At 48.1% G+C, this 22,614-nt stretch overlaps 3 protein-coding genes across 5 annotated transcripts in view; all 3 read left to right on the top strand.

Annotated features, from left to right (window-relative positions):
• flnba (filamin B a) overlaps window positions 1-5,193 on the top strand; it is a 36,728-nt gene extending 31,535 nt beyond the window's left edge. Inside the window, exons 43-50 of one of the 2 annotated variants that reach the window (XM_076172007.1) lie at window positions 1-65; window positions 437-574; window positions 697-812; window positions 1,919-2,051; window positions 2,452-2,631; window positions 2,771-2,989; window positions 3,235-3,444; window positions 3,849-5,193. The exon at window positions 1-65 is cut by the window's left edge and continues 202 nt beyond it. In XM_076172007.1, the coding sequence (XP_076028122.1) occupies window positions 1-65; window positions 437-574; window positions 697-812; window positions 1,919-2,051; window positions 2,452-2,631; window positions 2,771-2,989; window positions 3,235-3,444; window positions 3,849-4,036 (1,249 nt within the window). In that variant the 3' untranslated portion in view covers window positions 4,037-5,193. The remainder of the gene's footprint in view (window positions 66-436; window positions 575-696; window positions 813-1,918; window positions 2,052-2,451; window positions 2,632-2,770; window positions 2,990-3,234; window positions 3,445-3,848) is intronic. The other variant, XM_076172008.1, reaches the window with a different exon arrangement.
• Window positions 5,194-7,315: 2,122 nt separating this feature from the next.
• On the top strand, window positions 7,316-9,659 carry LOC143017271 (nuclear factor 7, brain-like). Its single transcript, XM_076172009.1, has 2 exons — window positions 7,316-7,643; window positions 7,740-9,659. Exon 2 carries the CDS (start codon window positions 7,747-7,749, stop codon window positions 9,133-9,135), a length of 1,389 nt encoding a protein of 462 aa, XP_076028124.1. The 5' UTR covers window positions 7,316-7,643; window positions 7,740-7,746; the 3' UTR covers window positions 9,136-9,659.
• Window positions 9,660-13,040: 3,381 nt separating this feature from the next.
• On the top strand, window positions 13,041-21,678 carry nucks1a (nuclear casein kinase and cyclin-dependent kinase substrate 1a). Of its 2 annotated transcripts, none has more exons than XM_076172013.1 (8): window positions 13,041-13,347; window positions 16,655-16,701; window positions 16,809-16,899; window positions 17,239-17,285; window positions 17,367-17,522; window positions 17,658-17,810; window positions 17,907-18,059; window positions 18,631-21,678. In XM_076172013.1, exons 1-8 carry the CDS (start codon window positions 13,331-13,333, stop codon window positions 18,903-18,905), a joined length of 939 nt encoding a protein of 312 aa, XP_076028128.1. In that variant the 5' UTR covers window positions 13,041-13,330; the 3' UTR covers window positions 18,906-21,678. The 2 variants fall into 2 exon arrangements, with proteins under 2 accessions (XP_076028128.1, XP_076028126.1); XM_076172011.1 differs by having other exon boundaries at window positions 17,364-17,522.
• Window positions 21,679-22,614: the final 936 nt, after the last annotated feature.

Genomic DNA, 22,614 nt, shown 5'->3' with positions numbered 1-22,614 from the left:
AGGAGGGGCCGCCAATGTGAGAGCTGGGGGCCCGGGACTGGAAGGTGCACAGGTTGGAGAGCCAGGTACGGGAACTGTTATTGTCTTTAGATTCTGTTGATGTTATAACACCTCCATATGTCTGCTGGAGACCCTCTGGACCTCCATGTGTCTGCTGGAGACCCTCTGGACCTCCACGTGTCTGCTGGAGACCCTCTGGACCTCCACGTGTCTGCTGGAGACCCTCTGGACCTCCACGTGTCTGCTGGAGACCCTCTGGACCTCCACGTGTCTGCTGGAGACCCTCTGGACCTCCACGTGTCTGCTGGAGACCCTCTTGACCTCCATGTGTCTTCTGGAGACCCTCTGGACCTCCACGTGTCTGCTGGAGACCCTCTGGACCTCCTCACTGTTCCCCTTTGGCTCATCCCTGCTTGTTGCTTGTGTTTGTCTCTAGCTGAGTTCAGCATCTGGACCAGGGAGGCGGGGGCCGGCGGTCTCTCCATAGCAGTGGAGGGACCCAGCAGGGCTGAGATCGCCTTCGATGACCGTAAAGACGGATCCTGTGGGATCTCCTACGTGGCCCAGGAGCCTGGTATCTAAGCTGCATACACACACCTGAAACTACTTAACTGTTCCATTGTTTGTCTGCATGTTTCCTCTGTGCTGTCTTAACTCATTGTATACTGCCCCCCCCCCCCCCCCCCCCCCCCCCAGGTGATTATGAGGTCTCGGTGAAGTTTAATGAGCAGCACATCCCTGACAGCCCGTACTTGGTTCCGGTTGTGGCTCCGGTGAACGACGCCCGGCGCCTCACTGTTACAGGCCTTCAGGTGAGGCATGAGGAGACACCTCCACTACCAGGCTGCCCTGCCTTGCTCAGGGGCACCAGGGCTCAGTTGCATAAACATGTGGCTGGGAGGTTTCTGTCCAGGTGTGACGGTTTGGGTTTTTGATCATCAGATGAACTCTGCTAATGAAACCCTGAAGCCTGAGAGTCTTTGGTCCTTTACTACCTCAAGTCCGGCACCTTAAGTGTGAGGGTCCAAACACCAGGGGGCAGTGAGAGGGTCCAAACACCAGGGGGCAGTGTGAGGGTCCAAACACCAGGGGGCAGTGTGAGGGGACAAACACAAGGGACATTCTCCATCAGTGGATTCTTCATTATCTTATCTAGCTCATGTTACACAACTCATAAACCCAAATCAGCAGCGCCACCTCAGTGTGTCTTTATGCAACTGGCCTCAGGGACGTGACTAAAGCCTGGTCTGGTGTGGAACTGTGGTGTTTCACTTGTGTTTCATTTAAAGGTATTTAACAGCTTCCTCTTCATCATCGTCATCAGCAGCAGCAGGATCTCCCTGGTTGCCTAGCTACAGCAGACAGAGGCAGACCTCATCCACTCCTTCTTTGCTATAGCTGAACTCTGCAGCAGTGTCTCCCCTGTCAGGCGGTGTTACAGGACTGAAATAGGAGTGAACGCTTTAGTCTCTGCTACCATCTAGTGGTAACCTGCTGGTAACACAGGACAAGCAGTCTGAATGGTAGTCTATGGCCTCAAAGTAATGTGTTTAAATGTCTAATTTAAACCAAACTATGATGCAGCTCTGCCTCCAAATCTACAACTCTGTTCTTTTCAAACTTCCTCTCTGATTGGTGTGGGGGTTGTAATCGGTTGTTTGGCCCCAGGCTGCTGTGACATGCAGGTCTAACACATGCAGGGGCGATGCTGTTGGCTCAGCTTCTGTCTCTAACTTCACTCTTTAGCCTGTTTGCCTCTGCCTGCTGCAGCAGCACCAGCTGGAGCTCAGGTAAGAGAAGACGACACAGAGGAACCAAGGAGATACAGCAGACTGCAACCTGCTGCAAACCACTGAAGACATTTGAACTCACAATCCTTTACCTTCCACTTAGTTGTGTGTGTGTTGGACCTTGGCAGGAGTCTGGTCTGAAGGTGAATCACCCAGCATCCTTTGCAGTGCGTCTGAATGGAGCACAGGGCAAGATGGAGGCCAAGGTCCACAGCCCATCTGGAGCTCTGGAGGAGTGTGTGGTCACCGAACTGGAGAGAGGTGGGTGTGTGTGGCGGGGGGGTGTACCTACAGTTTATGTCTTCATTTCAGCTTTGTAGAGTTGTGGCTTTGACCCAATGTCTCCTACACACACACACACACACACACACACAGGTCCCCACATTACTGAGTTCCGTCTTTAAGTTTGTCTTTAAGCCACATTAGTCTGTAAGTCGTAGTAGATTAGTACGGTTCACATCTACACACTCTGCGTGTGTCACGGTTCCCTCGGTGTCGTGTTGAAGTAATGAGGTTTAATGACCTGTTACTGTTTACATTTGGTGATCAATCCTTGACACAACGCTCCTTTGTGGTCTCAGCTTAGCTCTGTTGTGGCTCAGTAGGATTCAGATCCACAGACGAGCCCCAGCACTCTGACAACCTGAACCCTTGTGTCCAGCAGATAAGTACGCCATCCGCTTCATCCCACGAGAGAACGGCCTCCACTCCATCGACGTCAAGTTCAACAGTTCTCACATCCCAGGAAGTCCTTTCCAGGTCAGAGTCGGGGAACCGGGACAGACCGGAGAGCCGGGTCTGGTCTCTGCGTATGGAGCTGGGTTAGAGAGAGGAACAACAGGTGTGTGATACGTGTCTGTGTGACCCCTGACCTCTGTGATACACTCATGTTCATCTCAATAATACTGATCAGGTCTCTTATCTCCAGGACGACAGCAACATTAAGACCTAAAACTAAAGGCTGTGTGTTTGGTCTGCAGGTACACAGTCAGAATTCATCATCAACAACACTAAAGCGGGCCCCGGGGCCCTGGCTGTGACCATTGAGGGCCCATCCAAGGTGAAGATGGACTGTCAAGAGGTTCCAGAGGGCTACAGGGTGCTTTACACTCCCATGGCACCTGGAAACTACCTGATCAGCATCAAATATGGAGGACCAAACCACATCACTGGCAGCCCTTACAAAGCCAAAGTCACAGGTGACTGAATGTCCAACAAAGCCTTTCAATCTCTCACTGGTTACATTCTGATAGGCCTGAGTCCTGGACGGGGCTGGACCCTGATGGATCCATGGGGTTCCTTCATCTACAGCACAAAGACAGAAGTTCTGCCCTCCACAATAAAGCTACTGTAGCTACAGTTCCGAGTAATAAAAACCAGGGGAAAATCTGTTTAAACGTTTCAAGCCTGACACCAATGAGAGGTCGTGTCTCCTGTCTGCCAGGTACTCGACTGGTGAACGTGACAAACGCCAGTGAGACGTCGACGCTGACAATGGACCCGGTGGTTCGTGCGTCCAGCAGCAGCCTCGCCCGCAGCGCTGCGCCCCGGCCGGCCGACTCAGACGCCAGCAAGGTGCTGAGCCGAGGCCCCGGACTCAGCAAGGCCTTCATAGGCCAGAGGAGCAGCTTCTCCGTGGACTGCAGCAAGGCCGGTGAGCAAGACTCCGCCCACACAGTGCCGCCACTGCACCTCACGTTTCCAAAGTTACCAACATCAGACATTGTGATAATAACAACCAGCTTAACAGTAAACTTTGTTATGCTGACGCCGTCCTGTCGCTCTGCATCAAACCCTATGAGCCACATTCATCACAGTTACATCACAGTTACATCACGCTCAGGGGGAATGAGGTCATGCTCTGGCTATTAGAACAGTCCAGTTACCATGGAGAGGTCTTTAAGGTCAAGGAGGCAAATGTGTACATTAATGCAGGTTTAGGCGTCTGAACAGTCCAAACCTGAGTGAAGGCCAAACAGTGCTCCAAGTGTTTTGTTGTTGTTGTAGGTCATTAAAGTGGCAGGATGATTTTAAACTTCCTCTTCCTCCTTTGTCCAGGTAATAACATGCTGCTGGTGGGAGTTTATGGTCCTCAGGTTCCCTGTGAGGAGGTCCTGGTCAAACATCTGGGAAACCTGCAGTACAACGTGGGCTACCTGCTGAAGGAGCGAGGCAGCTACATGCTGGTGGTCAAGTGGGGCGAGGACCACATCCCAGGCTCCCCCTTCCACGTCACCGTCCCATAATGCACTTGGGGTAGGCTGCCCTCATCCCGCCCAGCCAGTCTGCGTCCCTGTGGGTTTTAAACAAGCAGCCTCAGTTACATGGCGCAGACTGGTCCAATAAAGATTATATAGACATGAAAGCTAATTCATTTATTTCCATTTTTACACTCAAAGTGTCTTCATAAACACAGGCTGGACGCTTTTTAGTGAAGAGCTGCAGGTGTGAGGGAGAGATCGCCTGACTGCAAACTAAAGAATCCATCTGTTGATTTCTGAAGCCCTGTAATGATCAGTCCACAAATTTTGCACTTGACAATATTCCTTTTTTTCTTGTACTTGATTGGTCGGTTAGTGATGTAACTGCTGGTTTTACACACTGGGTAAACTGGTCACTGGTCTGATTGATTGATTGATTGATTCCAAAAATCTAAGCTGGATTTGGTTAGAGGTTGGACCCAGATGAGAAGCTAAACCCTCAGTATAGAGAAATAACTGGATTTACACGGAGCTGCGAACAAAATAAGACACTAAACTTCCTTGTTCCTAAGAGGTTTCTTAGTTTGGTTGTGTAGCAATGAGATTTGTTTTGTGCAGTTCATTTAGCAACAAAACAAAGGTATGAAACTCCTCAACTACGAGCCTGAATGTTGTGTTTTGCAGACTGTGACTGGACGCGTCTTTACTACTGACTGTGTGATGTTGACTTCTTGTCTCGTCCCCAGATTCTCTTGCATTCCTAATGTTGCCATAATGAATCGATGACTCTTGATTGATTAATTTCCTTCACACTGCTGTTTCCTGCACTATAAACGAGCTACTTAACAATGTGCTAGAAACATTTGGGATCATCTCGGTTTCTTCAGCAGATAAGTTTGGACCTGAACCCCAAAGGGTCTCCAGGTGGCCAACATGTCATTACATCTGTTCTGCTCAATTAAAACCAGTTTTAGTTGAGCTTTCTGCAGAAATCTGGATGAATCCATTTGGTTCTTCACATTCTGTGTTGACTTTGTTGCCTAATCAGTGCTGAATTTAATACTGGAGGGATGAGAAGATTTTTGTATTGGGGGAAACCTTTTGTATGGGGGAGTAGGTGTTCTAATATGAAACTTAACCCAGGTTTGATGTACATTTGCTAATTAAAATAAACTGAAAAGACTCATTGTGACTTTACTTCACTTGTCTCTTCACTGTAATTTGTCAGCTTCACTCAGTTCAAAGGGACAGTCGGGGGTCTGGGTCCCCGGGGGTCTGTATCCATCCATTTATTCTTTCATTCTTTCATTCAGCGTTTAAACAGCTTCACGGTTGTGGAGAAGCTCCACCCCTTTCATGACTCACGCGCCAGGAAACCAAGGAGACCAAACAAACAAACAGTCACTTTGAACCCTCGAGCTCCGCGGAGGCTCTGAGAACCCAGAGGAGCTGAGTCTGACCTGCTGAGGAGCTGAGTCTGACCTGCTGAGGAGCTGAGTCTGACCCGCTGAGGAGCTGAGTCTGACCTGCTGAGGAGCTGAGTCTGACCCGCTGAGGAGCTGAGTCTGACCTGCTGAGGAGCTGAGTCTGACCTACTGAGCCCACACACACGCAGGGCTGAGCTGGTATGTGGTTCTGTTGGATCAGTGCGACACACAACTTCCTGTTCGGTGCCCTCAGAAGTCCGACTTTATCACATTTAGTTTAGTTTTTGTTTTTTTCTGTTGTCGCACGTGCATATACGGAACTGAATTGATAAGCGTGATAGAGTTCTACCTGGACTCAGCTGTCCAGTCAGGCTAAGCTCAGATCATCTGTGCGGGAACATTCCGGTGCCCAGTGAGCTGCAGTAACACATGTTAACACATCATACATGTTAACACACCGCACACGTTAACGCATCACACAGACGCAGTCCTTCAGCTGAGTCAGACTGAGCCTGAGCCACAAGTGAAGATGTGAATAATGACTGGAGCACAGATGTGTCAATGCTGAGTAACAAAGTGAAGTGTGTCTGACTAAGTGCTTCTGCTTATTGTTATTATAGTATAACAGAAAATTATTTTATTTTTCCAAACAACGGTGGACCAAATGTCTCAGTGTGTCTGTGTGTGCTCAGGCAGGGAGAGGACAGACAGACTGACTGACTGACTGACTGACATCTGTCTGCTGTGTTTTCAGAGACCAAATGGCTTCTAGATCAGAGGAGGATCTCTGCTGTCCTGTCTGCCAGGAGATCTTCAACGACCCTGTTCTCCTCTCATGTAGCCACAGCTTCTGTAAAGCCTGTGGCACACCTCTGTGCTCTGCTGAGCTCTCAATCCAGACGGAAAAAGCTCAAATAAACTATTGTCATGTGGAAATTCACACAGCTGATAGTCCGCTGCTTTTTGGAGGATCGAGAGAAAGGGAAGGTTAGATAAAGATGTAGGCCTGTCGTTGGCCAGGATGCCTGGCTCAAGAGTAGCTTTAATTACAGCTACTTTAGAGAACTGTGCCAAAGAGAGACTGGTCCTATATAGTAAAGAAATGCTGGTGGAAGGAAAGACTTCCTTGAGCCGCCTAGTTGGAATTGGGTCTAGACTCTAGAAGACAAGTGGATGATTTTAGATGAAGAAGAGGAGAGAGAGAGAGATTGGAGAGAAACTATAGATCAGGCTTTACAGCTTTTTCTAATGTTCCTGTGATTGATGATAAGTCAGTGCCTATTCAGAACAGGAGGTGATGAAGTTTGTTTCTAATTGTTATAATTTTATTGTCAAAGAAGCTCATGAAGTCATTACTAATGATATCTATGGAGCCGCATGGGCCGATAGAGTTCTGGCTCCTTGTCGCCCTGGACAAAGTCCCGAAAAGAACCCATGGGCTGTTTTTGTTCTTTTTTATTAGTGATGAGTAATATGCAGCTCTGGCATTACAGAGGGTCTTCCTATATGCAGCTCTGGCATTACAGAGGGTGTCTTGCCAAATTGAGCTTCCTCTTCCTCTCTTGTGGAACGCCATATTCTTTCAAGTTTCTGCTATGTTTAGATGCTTTAGTTTGTGTTGTACCACAGAGTTGACCTCTTTTGTTTGATTAGCTTCATTTTTTAAAGGGGCAATGGAGTCCAGAGTCATTTTCAGTGACCCTGCTGTACTTTCAACTAGATTATCAATCTGGGAGAGACTCCTGGTTACTGATTGGACTTAGAACTTTGGGACAAACAGTAACAACAAACAACTTGTAATGAAGCTGGTGCATTTACAATAATGACTGGGGAATAAATAAAAATCCCCGAACAATGCTCCTCCTCTTACCTGACTCACCTGAGACAAACAGGTTTACACACACACACACACACACACACACACACACACACACACACACACAGAGGGAAAGAGAAAGAGAAAGAGGAATAGACTCACAATCAGACTTAAAACCAACTTCCGCAGAGAGAGAGAGAGAGAGAGACAGGGAAAGAGGGAAAGAGAGAGACAGGGGGAAAGAGAGGGAAAGAGAAAGAGGAACAGACTCACAATCAGACTAAAACCAAGACTTCCACTGAGAGAAAGAGAGGACAGCTACAGGAGGACACTGGGAACACTGGAACGGTCCCTTCATCCTGCTGCTCACTGAATGGGAATTTGAGATAAGTTACAACTCAAAACTACGGTGAGTTTGAGAAACTTTCTGGAGGGTTAGGTGGTGTCCTAACAGCCTGATTTCATGAATTAATGTTCCGTCTGCTGTGTTTTCTGCTTCACTCAGAGACAAAATGGCTTCAAGATTAGAGGAGGATCTCTGCTGTCCTGTCTGTCGTGAGATCTTTAAAGATCCTGTTCTCCTCTCATGTAGCCACAGCTTCTGTAAAGCCTGTGTGCAGAGATGGTGGAGAGAGAAATCTCAGTGTCCAGTCTGTAAGGAAAGACCTTTACAGAGTGATCCACCTCGTAACCTGGCCCTAAGGAACCTGTGTGAGTCCTTCTTACTGGAGAGAGATCAGAGAGCTTCAGCAGGACCTGAGCTTCTCTGTGGGCTGCACAGTGAGAAACTCAAGCTCTTCTGTTTGGACCATCAGCAGCCAGTGTGTGTCGTCTGTCGAGATTCAAGAACACACACAGACCACAGATTCAGACCCATCCATGAAGCTGCAGAGGAACACAGAGAGGAAGTCCAGGAATCCTTGAAACTCTTACAGAAGATAGTGAAACTCAATCTAAAAATAAAAACAAAACTTAGACAAACAGCAGAACACATCAAGGTCCAGGCCCGACACACAGAGAGGCAGATTAAGGAGGAGTTCAGGAAGTTTCACCTCTTTCTCAATGAGGAAGAGGAGACCAGGCTGGCTGCACTGAGGGAGGAAGAGGAGCAGAAGAGTCAGCAGATGAAGGAGAAGCTGGAGGCTGTGAGCAGAGAGATCGCAGCCCTTTCAGACACAATCAGAGCCACAGAGGAGGAGCTGAGAGGTGAAGATGTCTCATTCCTGCTCACCTACAAGGCTGCAGTGGAGAGAATCCAGCAGCGCCCCCTGCTGGAGGATCCACAGCTGCACTCAGGAGCTCTGATAGACTTGGCTGAACACCTGGGCAACCTGAGCTTCATCGTCTGGAACAAGATGGAGGTGATGGTTTCCTACACCCCTGTGATTCTGGACCCAAACACTGCTGAACCAGAACTCATCCTGTCTGGAGATCTGACCAGTGTGAGACGTGGAGAGAAACAGAATGTTCCAGATAATCCAGAGAGGTTCGATAAATTAATCTTTGTCATGGGCTCTGAGGGCTTTAACTCTGGGATTCACAGCTGGGAAGTGGAAGTTGGAGACAATGGAGCCTGGTTTCTTGGTGTGTCCACTGTGTCTAAACAGATGAAAGGAGACAAACTGTCTGGGTTATGGGTGATGGAGTTCTTTAAGGGTGAATACTGTGCATACACAATACCAGAGGAACCCAATCTCCTCTCAGTGAAGAAGAAGCTGCAGAGGGTCAGAGTTCATCTGGACTGGGATGGAGGGAAGCTGTCCTTCTCTGATCCTGATACTGACACACACATACACACCTTCACACACACCTTCACTGAGAGGCTGTTTCCATACTTAGGCACTTTGGACAAACTTCCACTGAGGATATTGCCGATGGACGTCTATGTAACAGTGGGATAGAGCAACAGTAGTGATGAAGGTAATATAGTGTGTACAGTGTGTAAACAGATAGACAGTATACAGTAATGTGGGCGTGGTCACTGCTCCAGACCAAGTATCTCAATCTGATGTCCCAGTATATTTCTGTGTCTTTGTCTTTACGTGACAATTCAAGAAGTCTTTTCCTCAAGAATCGTGATTTGTAACTGAACAACTGAGTTTCCTCCCCTCTCATAGTACAGAGCAGAGACATATACGATATTACTACTAGATATGCGCCATTATATGCATGTAAATATATTTTCTGTTAAACATAATAAGCAGCTTCAATCTTCTGTCTTGTCCTCCAGTCCTTCTCTGCTCAGTATCTAGCAGCACCAATGACTCTGACTCTGATTTAGTAACTGGAGTTTCCTATGCTTGTGCCTCACTGTAAGAAGAAAGTCACAACAATGATCCAAATGTAAACCTGATCCATGTCGGCATCGAGTCTGTCGCCATGTGGTTCATTATCTGGGATGATTCTGCCAATAAAGCATGACTTGAATGACAAAGCTCCTCCTCTAACTTGACTCAGCGACAGGGAATGAGGAAATAGAAACGGAATTGCCATGGGGCATAAGTTACCATGGCGACAGAGTGAAATCAGATGTGAGTCAGCTTAGACTATTAAACAGTTACTGAACCTGACATTCCTGTTTACTACGGAAAGTGAAAGATAAGCAGGTTATCAAGGCAGACTGATAGATCTGTGGCCCTTAATCAGGTTTGTATTCAGACTGTAACTGGATCCAGAGAAGAAACTGGACTTTAAACACAGTGACGACAACAAATCCTCACATGTTTGCCGGACCTTTGTAAAAGAAGCAGTTTAGTGATTGGACCCTCACTGAAACTCTCCCTTTATGGGTTCTACCTCTGTGGTGCTGCTAGCTAACACAGACATCCTGACTTCCATCTTCAGGACAAACTAAACCGTCAAAGTATTTTGCTATCTAGATAGCAGGTAAGCTAACAAACAACACACACACACACACACACACACACACACAAACACACACATACACACACACACACACACACATATATTACATATTGATTGTGAAGCAGCCACAGCAGTTAGCCGACATCATTCTTGAGGCCACAGGAGACGTTCTCACAGGCTCCAACCCTCCAAACCCCTCAAACAGAATTCAGGTCTGACATTTGACCTGGCTGAGTGAGCCGTCATAATACATGTGATGCTACTGTGAAGCCTGATTTTATTCAAGCTTCCAGAGAGGCTCAATAATACATAGAATGTCTTTTAGCTGATAATGTATCTGTTACTTCATCGACATAATGTGAGTAAATGTGACACACACACACACACACACACACACACACACACACACACACACACACACACGCACACACACACACACACACACACACACCAAGTTTGCATTCACCACCACCAACTGACCGGAAAGAGCAGTGTTGCATTGCCCTCTAATGGTGTAAGGGAGAACTGCAGGTAAAATGGGATTCTAGGAGATGCTGCAGGTCGCTAATGTAATTCAACCTTTATTACAGACTCTATTTATACAAAGAGTGAGCCAGCAGCTGGTGCTGTCGCCCCCAGGTGTTAGAACAGCAGAGTGGACTCTTTTTAACGCCATCTTAGTGATGTGCCTTCACATTAGCTGGAGGTTCTGTTTGTGGTCATATCTGCCTGTCTGCCTGTCAGCAGGATGTCTCAAACTGTAGACAGATGTCATTGGTTTCTTGTTGTGGTCATGATCCAGGGAAAAGGATGACTTTTTTCTCAAACATGATCATGGTCTCATCACTGACATATAATCATGACTCTGCTTTGACTTCTACAACTTGGAATTTACCATCAGCAAATTCTTTGTGTTCCTTTACCGCTGCTCCATGTTTACACTGTTTGGGTTGTTTCATCTGAAGGCACTTATATGTAATAATATAGGTATGTCCCACTTAAACATGAGAACCTGAACGCAGCATAAGTGCACGTGTTGGCAGATTGATACAGCAGCAAAAAGTCAAGCACCTGCATGTTACCAAAGGTGATTATTGGAAAATATTTGCCTGATGAAAGAGGGGGTTGACCAATTACAGCTGAACATTAAATTGATAAATTGAGATATTTATTTTAAGGGAAAATGTATACATTGGGGTTTTGTGACAGAACAATACTTGTCTTTAATATGCAGAAGCTGCTTGGCTGCTTGAAGGACTTTTGGCTAAGAAATGATCCAGAGGCAGCGATGAAGCCATGAATACAGAGGTGAAAAATCACTTCCCTGGTTGCCATGGCAACATCCCTGCTCTTCACTAGAACATCCTCCCCCTAAACACAGACAGAACTCTGTCTGGTGTGGAAGACGCTCAACAGAGCAGCAGGCGAGCCACAAATTATCACACAACCACCAAAAGCATGTGATGTCCTGCCATCGGGCCTCGATCACCAAAGGAGGACAGACTACAAACAAGCTCAGCACAGACAACACCTGAGCTCAATGCATGTTTGGTTATTTACACTCGCAGCCTCTGGAATTCATAATCTTGATTTATGAGTTATCTCTGATACTCACTTTCAAAGTCGTAAGTCAGAATATCCCAGTTGAACATTCTGGTTTCTGACCCCGGAGAGTTCCACATCACCAAACATGAACACAGAGCTTAGTTGATCAGTGGAGGAAAACATTTCAATGTAAAATGTTACACACAATGCCATGTACAAGTACATGTAGTGGTGCTGCGTTCAGGTGCTCATTATGAGGTGGTATATACCAAAATGGTCAAGTGGTTCGTACATCAGTGTATACATCAAGAAGACTGACTTCATTAATAACACACCAGTGAAACCAGTGCCATGTCCATGGTCGCTGAAGTCTGTGAAGTTGGATTTACTCCGTGGGAACCAAGTGTCTCTCAGAAGAACATGGAATCATTAACATGGAGGTGCAGAAGATTGTATTACTGCTTTTGTTATTTTATCATCAGAAATAAATACAATTGTTTTAGGTCTCTTCTGTTCTGCAGACAGACATGGGCAGCTTATTTGTTTTTCAGGTTGATCTGCATGGGCGCCATTTTCTGCCAGTCCAAAGAGGTGAAAGGTTGCATTATGTGTCTCAACTGGTCGAACACATGTTGCACTTGTAAATATATCTTTACCAGGTGTTGAATTTCAATTCAATTCAATTTTCATGTGGTAAAATTGGCATCTTCCAATCTCCAACATGTTGGTGCAGCACGATTACCCAGTTTCATCAGTGTACACACACATTCATGCACATTAGGTCATTTCAGTACATTTACCAGGGTCATAATACACAACCCTGGATTTGTCTTTTTATTTATTTCATAGATCAGAAACAGAAGAAGCTGAAGTAGGAATAGACCCGGTTTGTGTTTCAGACATTCCGCTCCTCTTATCTTATCTGGAGGCCTCCTCTGATAGAGCATGTGGATGTGTAGCATGACCTACATTCTGATCATGTAAACCTTGACATGCTGCTACGCGCGAACAGTTGCGTGTGCGTGCGTGTGTGTGCTGCTGGCTGCATGTGGCCCTGCAGTGTCACCCTGCAGGAGACGCTCCTCTCTCCTCAGTAGCTCCACGCTCGGCCTGACGCAGACTCATGTTCCACTGGACTTATGTGTGTGTTTACATAGATTTGCGCTCTTTTGGATCGCAGCCTGAGTTGAGTGTTTGCATCCAACCTGAGGGCCTCTTTTTGTTTTCCTAACTGTGCCAATTCAACCGCTCATGGTGGAGGGACGGGTAACGAGCCGCTGCACGCGCTGTGACGAGCAGCTGCAGTCTCCAATGGGAAGGCGCCGTGTCGTTCAAATCAGCCAATGGCGACGCCGCGGTGCCGGGTTTCGCCTCTTAACGCCTCACAGGGGCGGGGCTTATCGCTGAGGACCCACCCCTCAAGGCCGCGGGGTTCGGTTGCACACAGGCTGCAGTTTCAGTTTGTTTTATTCACCATTTTGAGTAGCTGAAGGGAAACAATTTAACAAAACATTGCGTTCGGAGGACAAAGTCGCTCCGGTGTTTTTGTTTTGTCTCGCTGCTTCGGGCGTCGGAGTCGTGCGCCAGCCTCGCTGTTTTGCAGGGCGGAAATCTGTCTCATTCCCCCGTGCTTTCTTCTTCTTCTCCCCCTTTTTACCTCCCTCACCTCTCCAGTATTCCTGCAGAATGTCCAGACCCGTGAGGTAGGTTTGCTCCGTGCCGAAGCCTCTGCCTGACTCATTCACGCCGTCGCGTTACACATTACACGCGTGTCCGCGCCGTGTTGTGCTTTATGAACGGGGAATGCGTTAGAGGAGTGTGGGGGAAAAATCATGGAAACGTGCGTGTGTGGTTTCTGTCTGCTCCGTGTGTGTGTGCGTGAGTCTGTGTGTGTGTGCGCCCTCCTTTTCTAAAATGGATCCCGGCGGTGCGGAGCCATGGCGTCGAGCCGCCGCCGCTGCGACGACCGCGCTTTAGCTCTGACCGACCGACGCTGTGCGGTGTGTGCCGCTGTGTAGGCCGAGCGGGGCTCTGGCCGGTGTGGTTGAACCCAGCGGCGGCGCTTATATGCGGGGCCTTGCGTCTCCCTCTGCCCGGGAACGAGAATATGGCCACCGACTCGTCCCGGGCAGAAGAGCTACAGCGTTAGCATCTCCTCCGGAACACGGCGGCCTCGAGGCGCGCGGCTGTTACCGGGCAGACTGCACACTAGCTCGTGCGTTTGGGCTCCACGGTGTTTTGGGGGGGGGGGGGACAATAATGGCGGAGCGCGTTTTCATCAATGAGTGAGGCGGTGGAAGGAACCGGGGGGCGAGCGGCTCATGTGTCTGTGTGTGTGCGGGCTGATGTCAAAGAGAGGCGGGCAGCCACACCGTCACCACACCCCCCAGAGAAGAGAGAGGGGGGGTCCATTGTTGAGATATGGTCTGTTAGGTATCAAAGTGTGTGTGTGTGTGTGAGTGATGGGCTTAAGGCGCCCCCCCACCCGGGCTTCTTTTTTGTGTGATATTTGCAATCAAAAATTAGATATTTCTGCAATAATTTCCAGGAATCTTTGGCTAATATTGTAAACATTTTCTGTTGATTGCAGCTTAAACACTTCTAATTTGTATTTGCAAAGTTTCAATTGATCTACATGACAAACAAACAATTTTCTAATAACAACCTTTGTTTTCTTGTCTCATTATAATTTCTGATTCATCATAAGATAAACATCAACATTCTAATCATTGTGTAACCTTAACCTGAGCTTCTTTAGACAAACATTCCAGTGCATGATAACCAGCAACCCCACCCCCCCTGGAATGGCCCCTCTGTGTGCGGCCCTGTAGCTTTACGACCAGCGCTCAGACTTTACAGCAGCTGCTCTGTATGTCCCTCTGCCAGAGTGTCAGATCAACAGAAAGAAACAAACTAAACCTTACCCTCTGTTGTTGCCAACTTTGAAATGAAGTGAAGTAAGTCAAAGTAAACTGCACCACAATGTCTTCACTTCTCTTTAAGTTGTAATGGACTTTGACCCAATCAGCGTCCAGGTGACTGGATGTTGGTGAGGCTCCGTGTTGGTGCCATGTGGAGACTGGAGGAGCTGAGCCTGCTGCTCCCTGAACATAGTCACTCTGACCAGCTCTGGTTTCTTTGTGAAATCTATGCAGTAAAATGATGCAGCATTGTGGAAATTCGGCATTTTGAATTTGCATTGAATTCCGTGATAACTCCATTGTGAGAGGCTGCAGGGCCCGACAGATGTGCAGGTTGTCAGATTTGGCTTCTCGTGGCCTGGTAATGGTGTCAGAAAACCCTCATGCATGGTGGACTCAGCTCGTGACCCTGCCCACATTTCCACCAGTTTGTGGGGGCAGAGGAAGTGCAGGAGTCTTCACTCAGACCTGTCAGGCTCAGCCAGAGTGCTCCAAAGGGTCGAGAGGTTGATCTTGTGTATGGCTTTCCTGAATGTAAACCTGTGGTATTAAACATCAACATTAGACCTAAAAATGTTTTTCCAATAAGCTCTGATAGGTAAACAAAGATGTGTGAATATAGCAGAGCAGCATTTTAGAGTTGATTGATTAAATAAATAGAAGCTGAGCTCACCTGCGCCCTTCAGCCGTCTTGTTTTTGTTGTAGGTACACAATAATATTTATATAATATATTATCCCAGGCTTGTATTATCTGCAGTTCTCCAGGTGTGTGTTGTTTATAATAGGGGTTATATGATGATGAGATCCAGAGCTCTAAACTGTGACTGTAGCACCGCCATGCTGCGCTACTGTCAACTTCCTAATAGAAATGTGAAAAGTAGTTGATTGATCAATCGTTAATGCTTGAAGGGTTAAATCATCTTGGCTGTCCTGCTTTAGTCCAGTCCTTAGAGACTGTGGAGTGAAGTCACATGTTGTACTAGTTTAGTAAAGTCCATTCATTGAAGAAAATCAGAAATGCACAGAAGTAAAGTGGCTAAAAATAATAATGATAACAATAGTTCAGTCACTTGTTTGTGTGCAGCTGCCCTGTGGGGGCGCTGGTGAGCAGGTGAGACGTGTCAGTCAGGTCCATTTTATTTGTACATCCCAATACCACATCCAACATCTCAAAGGGCTTCACAGACCCACAACATCAGGAACACACCTCCCCCGCCCAAAGATCTGTAGGAAGGTCAGGAAAAACTTAATGTATCAGGAAAAAAGGAAGAAACCTGGGAAGAGGCCATTTTAAGAGAGATTCCCTCTCAAAGAATGGCTGAGTGAGTGATAGGAACTTCCAGTGGGATTAGAGAGAGGAACAGATAAGATATGTAGAGCAGGAAACACAAACAGACATTAGGAAATAACACGAGAGACACCAGAGAGGGGGAGAGAGTCTATCTGAGCCTGAACTGAACCTGGGTTGGCTCATCTCTCTCCTGCAATAGGAGACAGTTCTTCCTGCCCATTGGTGAGTTAGCAGTTATCCCGGTTAAAGAGCTGCGTCTGTAGGCTGGACTGAAACATGTCTAGGGACCCTGCCTCTGTAACCAGGGCAGGAAGTTTGTGCCACAGATGCTGTATTTCCAAAAGTCTTGGCCTTTGGGAGGACAATCAGGTCTGCTGAGATCTTAAGGATCCCGCAGGAACATAAGTGTCAATCAGGTCAGACAGATGGACTGGAGCCAGGCTCTGGAGTGTGTTATAGGTGTGTGTCCTGCAGAGGGACGTCTCACTCTATTCATCACTCTGTTGATCTCTTTAATCATTGATGAATCTACTGATTACTTCCATCAACGTCTCATAGTTGGAAAGAGGAGAAATTAAAACTACAAAGATCACAACTCACCATGTTTATAATAAATGATCATAACTCCACCAGTTTGATGTTTTGATGTCAATATTGTGTGAAATTATTCCAGCAAGCTCTAAATTGATAAATGTTGAGTTCTTCTCTCCGTCTCTGGCCGACGTAATCCAGGCTCTCTTGCACGCTGACAGCTGATTGGTCGACTCTGATCTGACTCTCTGTTCCATCTTTCACAGGAACCGGAAAGTGGTGAACTATTCACAATTCAACGAGTCTGATGCAGGTCAGTAACACGGCTGTGTGCTCACGTATGACGGCTGAACTGGTGTGAGTGTGTGAGTGTGTGTGTATGTGTGTATATATAAACTCAAAGGCTGTGTCCCTCCATAGATGAAGAGTACGGAGACGATAAGCCTAAGAAGGTCCGCGCAGCCCCGCGGGAGCCCAAGCACAAGCGCTCGAAGAATTCGCAGGAGGACAGGTGAGCCGTCAGCCGCAGGGTCGCGACCCAGAAGCATTTTGCTAGGAGTCGGGTCGGGGGACTCTGTTTCATACATGCTCTGCATTATCAATCAGGTCACAATCTAGATGTGTTCATATCATCTCTCACACCTGACCATTTTCTTTTTAACAACAAGTTCTAAAGTGAAGTAAACGTACTGATGTGTAGAAGAAGAAGAAAGCTGATGAGGTCAAATACTGCAGGGGGTCAGGAGGAAGTAAAAGAAATGGATCAATCAATGGGGGTGTGTGGGGTTTCTTTTGGTTGATGGTTTGTCGACTAAAAGTCTTCCTGTCTGCTCCTCCTTCTCTCCTTCAGCGAGGACTCTGACGAAAAACTCTCCAAACCCAAAAATGATTCAGCAGGTAAGCGAGCACACAGCCACAGGTGAGGCCGCTCCACACGCAGAGCTCGCTCGCTCATTTGCCTCCTGTGTTTTAAAGCAGACGACTTCGGCAGCGATGAGGAAGACAACGACTTCGGGGAGGAGGAGGAGGATGAAGATGGAGGAAGCGACTACGAAGAAAAAAAAGGGAAGAAGGCCAAGAAAGTGAAGCCGGAGAAGCCAACCAAGCGGACGCCGAAGAGGAAACGGCCTGCAGGTAACAGTCAGCCTGTTGTCCTGTGTGTACCGCCCCCTACAGGCCAGAGAAGTGGCACAGAGCTGTGGGGTCAGGGCCTCCGTGCAGGCTGAGGGGGGCGTGGCCTTGTTAATGGTGGTGTTTGTGTCTGGGCAGATGACAGCGATGACGAGAGGGAGGTGAGCAGAAAGGTGCGCACGGTGCGCCAGGCCGCCACCAAGGCCGTGTCCAAACAGAGGGAGATCCTGCTGGGAGACGCAGGCAGCGAGGACGACGAGCACGAAGAGCAGGAGGAAGCCTACCTGGACCGTACGTACTGTGTGACCACTTAGTCCACAACTCACACACACACACCTTCACACACTGTAGCAGGCGGCTCACTCTGCTCCCCTGTCTTGTGTGCAGCTGATGAATCCGGCAGTGATGAAGACTTCATGGTGGAGGACGACGATGACAGCGACTACGGTCACTCCAAGAAGAGAGGCAAGAAGGTGGGCCGACGGGGGCGACCTGAGAAGAAGGAGAAGAAATCCCCCAAACCACGACTAAAGGCCACAGGTGAGAGCGAGGAGGAGGAGGAAGAGGAGGAGGAGGAGGAGGAGGAGGATGTGTTCTTTAACCTAGGTGGTGCAGAGATTTAGTTTTAACCAGTCGCAATATTTCTTCGGCTGATTATAAACTTGCTGGATCTCTGCAGTGGTTGAACTTAAGTGTCTCCAGATGCTGGAGGACGTATGAGTTAAACGCTATGAGTCTGAGATCAGAGTGAAGACCAGGCTGAGGCTGAGTGCAGGCTGAGGCTGAGCGCAATGCAGAGGAAGAGGCCTTTTTTACCCTCGTAGATAAAATTTAAATGATGCCATAAACAGCAAAAATGGGACTTCCAGGTTCACAGAAATAAAAGTGGAGAATAAGAAGGAATGTGAGGGGGGGGTTGTAGTTACTGCCCTTACCCAGAGGAAGTCCCTCCCTGCTAGAGTGAAGTTTTCTTTCTATTACAGTTTAATGAAATCCAGCTGAGTCACAGTTTATGTTCGCTCGTTTTGTGATTAGCATCAGTTGAAGGAAGTGGAGTTACATGAAGCTCCGTGACGTAATGCTGTCATTTGGTCCCCCCCTCCTCACACAGTGACCCCCAGCCCAATGAAAGGCAAGGGCAAGGGGCGCCCCAGCACCAAGGCTGTGGAGAAGAGCTCACCCAAAGAGGAGGAAGAGGAGGAGCCCGAGAGCCCCCTGGAGGAGGAGGAAGAGGAGGAGGAGGCGGCGCCGGCGGCTGCCACCAAGAAGAAGGAGCCCTCCCCCGCCCCCAAGACGACAAAGGAGGCGGCGGGAGGTGACGAAGAGGAGGAGGATGAAGAGGAGGAGGACGGCTCAGAAGAGGAGGCGCCGTCCGGAGAAGACTAGAAGATGGTACCAGTGAAGCCCATCCTCAGTGTCTCTCTGTCTCTTCAGCTCCTCTGTTGCTCTGCGTTTAGAGTTTCTGTTTCTTTCTGTTCCGTTCTGGTGGCCTGGCTCAGCGGTTTGGACTTGATATGCTCCTCGTCTCGCTCCTCCTCCTCCTCTTCCTCCCAGCACCACCGGCACCTCCCTTCATCCAGTCCCACCATGATAGCTCCAGTTGTGTTCATGCTCTCCTCCCTGCATATGTAAGCCTCGTCTTTCCTCCAGCTTCTCCTTTAACGCTCACACGCTCGATTCCCTTACACGTCCGTCCGTCCGTACTGAGTTGCGGCCTGAAGTCGTGCGGTTGCGTTTCCTCTCCTGGCAGACGGACTCGGCCCAGACGAGTCCCCAACGGTTCCTCCCTCTGAGGCTGCGTTTCATCTATCAGCTGGCTTTATTTCTGAAGAAGAATCTGCGCCGTCGCCGCCGTCTTCCTGTTTGGCCCAACGCTTCCTTGGGTGAAAGTGTTGAATGAGTTCAGGTGAGCTGTGACCTTTAGATGACCTCAGCGCGTTTACATGCAGCTCCACTACGCGAGTGTGAAGGCAACAAATCAAGTCCACTTCTTTCCTTTTTCTTCTTTCAAACTTGTAAAATGCCTGCAAATGAAATTGGCACAAAACACCCCCCCTCCCCCCTCCCTCCCTCCCTCCCTCCCTCCCTCCCTCCCTCCCTCCCACCGCACCCCGCCACTCCCAGGCGTGTAGATTGTCATCCATGTTTCCCGGCGCTCCCTCGTCTGGGCCGACCCCCTCGCTCCGTCCGTCCCCTGTGCGGCTCAGTCTGGTCTCTGGCCTGCGTGGCTGTGAGTGTGTGTTGCTATGGTAACTGGCCGCTGCTCGGGTGTGTGTGCTTGTGTGTGTGTGTGTGTGGTCCCCCCCCCCCTCGCATGGCCAAAGCATTTCCTCAACACCCAGCCCTTGAGCCAGGCTCCTCCCCCCCCTCCCCCCCCTGATTATCTTTATTTTTTATTTTTCAGAAATGCAAGAAGAGATATTTCATTTTCTCTTGAGTACAACAAATGAATGTTTTCTCTTGTTGGTTCATTGTTCTAATTCTCTATTCAGATGTTTTGTAATGTTTGTTTTTTTAAGAAAAGAAATAAAATGTATCTTGATTTTAAAGAAGAAGTGGACCCCATTGAATCTGTTCTGCCTGGTGGTTGAGTCCAGGGTGGGGGGAGAGCAGATCAGACCCCCCTCACTGAAACGCCCCTCCTCAGCTTCTTCTTCTTCTTCTCTCCTTAATCCACCATCTTAACTCTCTTAACTGCTCCTGCAGGCCTCGTTTTCCTTTGGTTCCTTTCTGAAGTTGTTGTTGTCGCTCAGATCTCCTGTGTTCGATGGTTCAGATGGTTCAGATGGTTCAGAGGTGCAGGTTTCTCTACTGTGGCACCTTTCAGTTGTGAATTGCGGTACTGAGGCTCTGAGAAGATTGAGACCATGTTCCAAAGTTGGCAGCTCATTAGATCCCAGAGATCCGTTCTAGGTCTTCATTTGTCTTATCAATGCCTTAAGTTTCTCTCACTGGTTCGTCAGTCGGGACGCAGAGGCTCTGGCACCTCACAGGCCAAGACCAGAATGTAACCCAAGTCCTAATATCCTGCAAACTAGGCTCCAGTAAGTCGATTCCTCCTACGGTCAGCAGTCGATCCAAAGCCATAAATGATCTCGACACTCGTGACTTGGAGATCAGGTACAGCACTTGTGAGATTGTCTTTTAGAGTTTGATGTCAAAGCAAAAAAAAAAGACAAAAAAAAACAGGTTTCTGCTCTTGCGATCTTGGGAACGTTCCATGTATTTAGTAAAGATTTTGTCGGAACAAAGTCGAGCGACGCTCTCGTCCGATCGGTCCCAAGACTGCAATAGAGACGCGTCCACGAGACCTAAGCCACGTCTGTGGATCCAAAGCACATCTGATTGTTTTCCAGCCGTCCTTAGCTTTTAGCTTAGATCCCAGTGTGGTTTTCTTTCCAAATTAGCAACAAAACCTTAACGTCCATCATCTCAAAGCGTTACAATGTGAATATGAGAAAAGGAAAAGAAGAGTTAGTTTGCGTTCAGCGTAGATCTGCGTCTGCTGCTGTGGAGACGGACGGACGCTGTGCCACTGAACCGTTCAGGTTTTATTCAAAGGAAGTGGCAGAATGGTCACTTCCTGTGGCGCAGAATGCAAAGACGCGTACGCCGCCCTGGGGGAAAAATCCAATGGACGTGCCGGAAATCAATCCGATCATTTGGTGTCCAGACTGTTGAATGTTGGGGCGACTGATCCGAGACGGAGACCCCCAGACTCCCCTCAGCCCCCCTTAGGCTCAGTCAGGACGTGAGGGACGCAGCGTCCGTCCCAGAGTCCAAGCAGCAGCGTGTGAGTGCAGACGTTTCCTGTTCCCGTCCACCCCCCATAGGAGGCACATGGCATAAGGCCGTGAATTTATCCTCTCCTGCATTCTACTGTGTCTCTGTTGGTTTGGTTTGTTTTGTTTTTTCTATACGCATTCACGTGTACTGGCGATGTAAATGTAAGCCAAGTTGTGATTCCTACAGATGACAAAATGGAGAAGCTTTTTGTGAGTGGTGTGAAAAAAGGAACGCTGAACTCTGGAATCTTTGCATGTTGAGAAGAAATGATCCTGATGCTGGCAACGGCAATATTGTCTTACAAAGAAGTGTTAACAACAATGTTGATAATGTTTTGGTTTCCCAGCTTCTAATAAAGTCAAACTACTTTTTATATGGATTTAACTACTGCTGCTTTGTGAGCTCTGTGTGGTGTCCAAGTGTCCACTGGCTGAGCCTGACATGCTGAGCCCTCCAGGCCCCACACACACACACACACACACACACACACACACACACACACACACACACACACACACACACACACACCAAGTCACAACCTATACTCTAATAACTTAGTGACAGATCTAGCTGAGCCTAATCAGGACCCGTCTGATCCCAATGTGCTCTGGTGTCATCAGAGGACCTCTTCATGTATGTGTAGGTGTTAATCATGCCATAGTCCATTTGTAGAGCCACTGGGTCCAATCCAAGACCACTGAGTCAGATCTGATCTCTTGATAGATCTCAGCTTAATGTGACCAATAGGCCAGGTCCAGGTGAGCAGGAGGTCGAGGCCCAGGTGGTTTTATAGTTGTAAATTCAGGCTCCATAACCTTAAATCTCTCTACATGTTGAGTGTCTGTTTGGTTCCTTCACTCCCATGTGTTTCCTCCATGTTGGTCTGTTTTGGCCTCAGACATTTGGACTGGCAGCTTCCTGTCAGGACACCGATGAGGGGGGCAGCTAGAGGAGGACACGTCCATCATGATGTAGAGCTCAGAGGAGAAGATGAACATCATCAAATAATTAGATGTCAACCAAAGCAGCCAAGCAGAGACGCTCCTGACAGTAGGCAGGCAGGGGGAGGAGCCAGGTGATCGTAAACCATCGTCCTGAGCTCCCTCATGTAAACGGGATTATAAATGGAAACATGGGGTTCTGCTACAGTGGACAGCACGGTCGTCATGGAAACAGCACCATACGACCATCTTCTGCTCTCGAGTCCAGATGCTGCAGCTGTGGGGCCTCACAAGAAATCCAAACGTTATCAAAGTTCCACATCACACTGTTGATTAGAGCGCCACCATCAGGCTGAACAAAGCAGAGT

The sequence above is a fragment of the Genypterus blacodes genome, unplaced genomic scaffold (genome assembly GCF_046128005.1).
Source record: "Genypterus blacodes isolate CSIRO-AG114 ecotype Tasmania unplaced genomic scaffold, CSIRO-AGI_Gbla_v1 ptg000278l_1, whole genome shotgun sequence".
Classification (NCBI taxonomy): Eukaryota; Metazoa; Chordata; class Actinopteri; order Ophidiiformes; family Ophidiidae; genus Genypterus; species Genypterus blacodes.
Note: the sequence above shows the minus strand (reverse complement) of the source record. Positions and strands in the feature narration are given on the sequence as shown.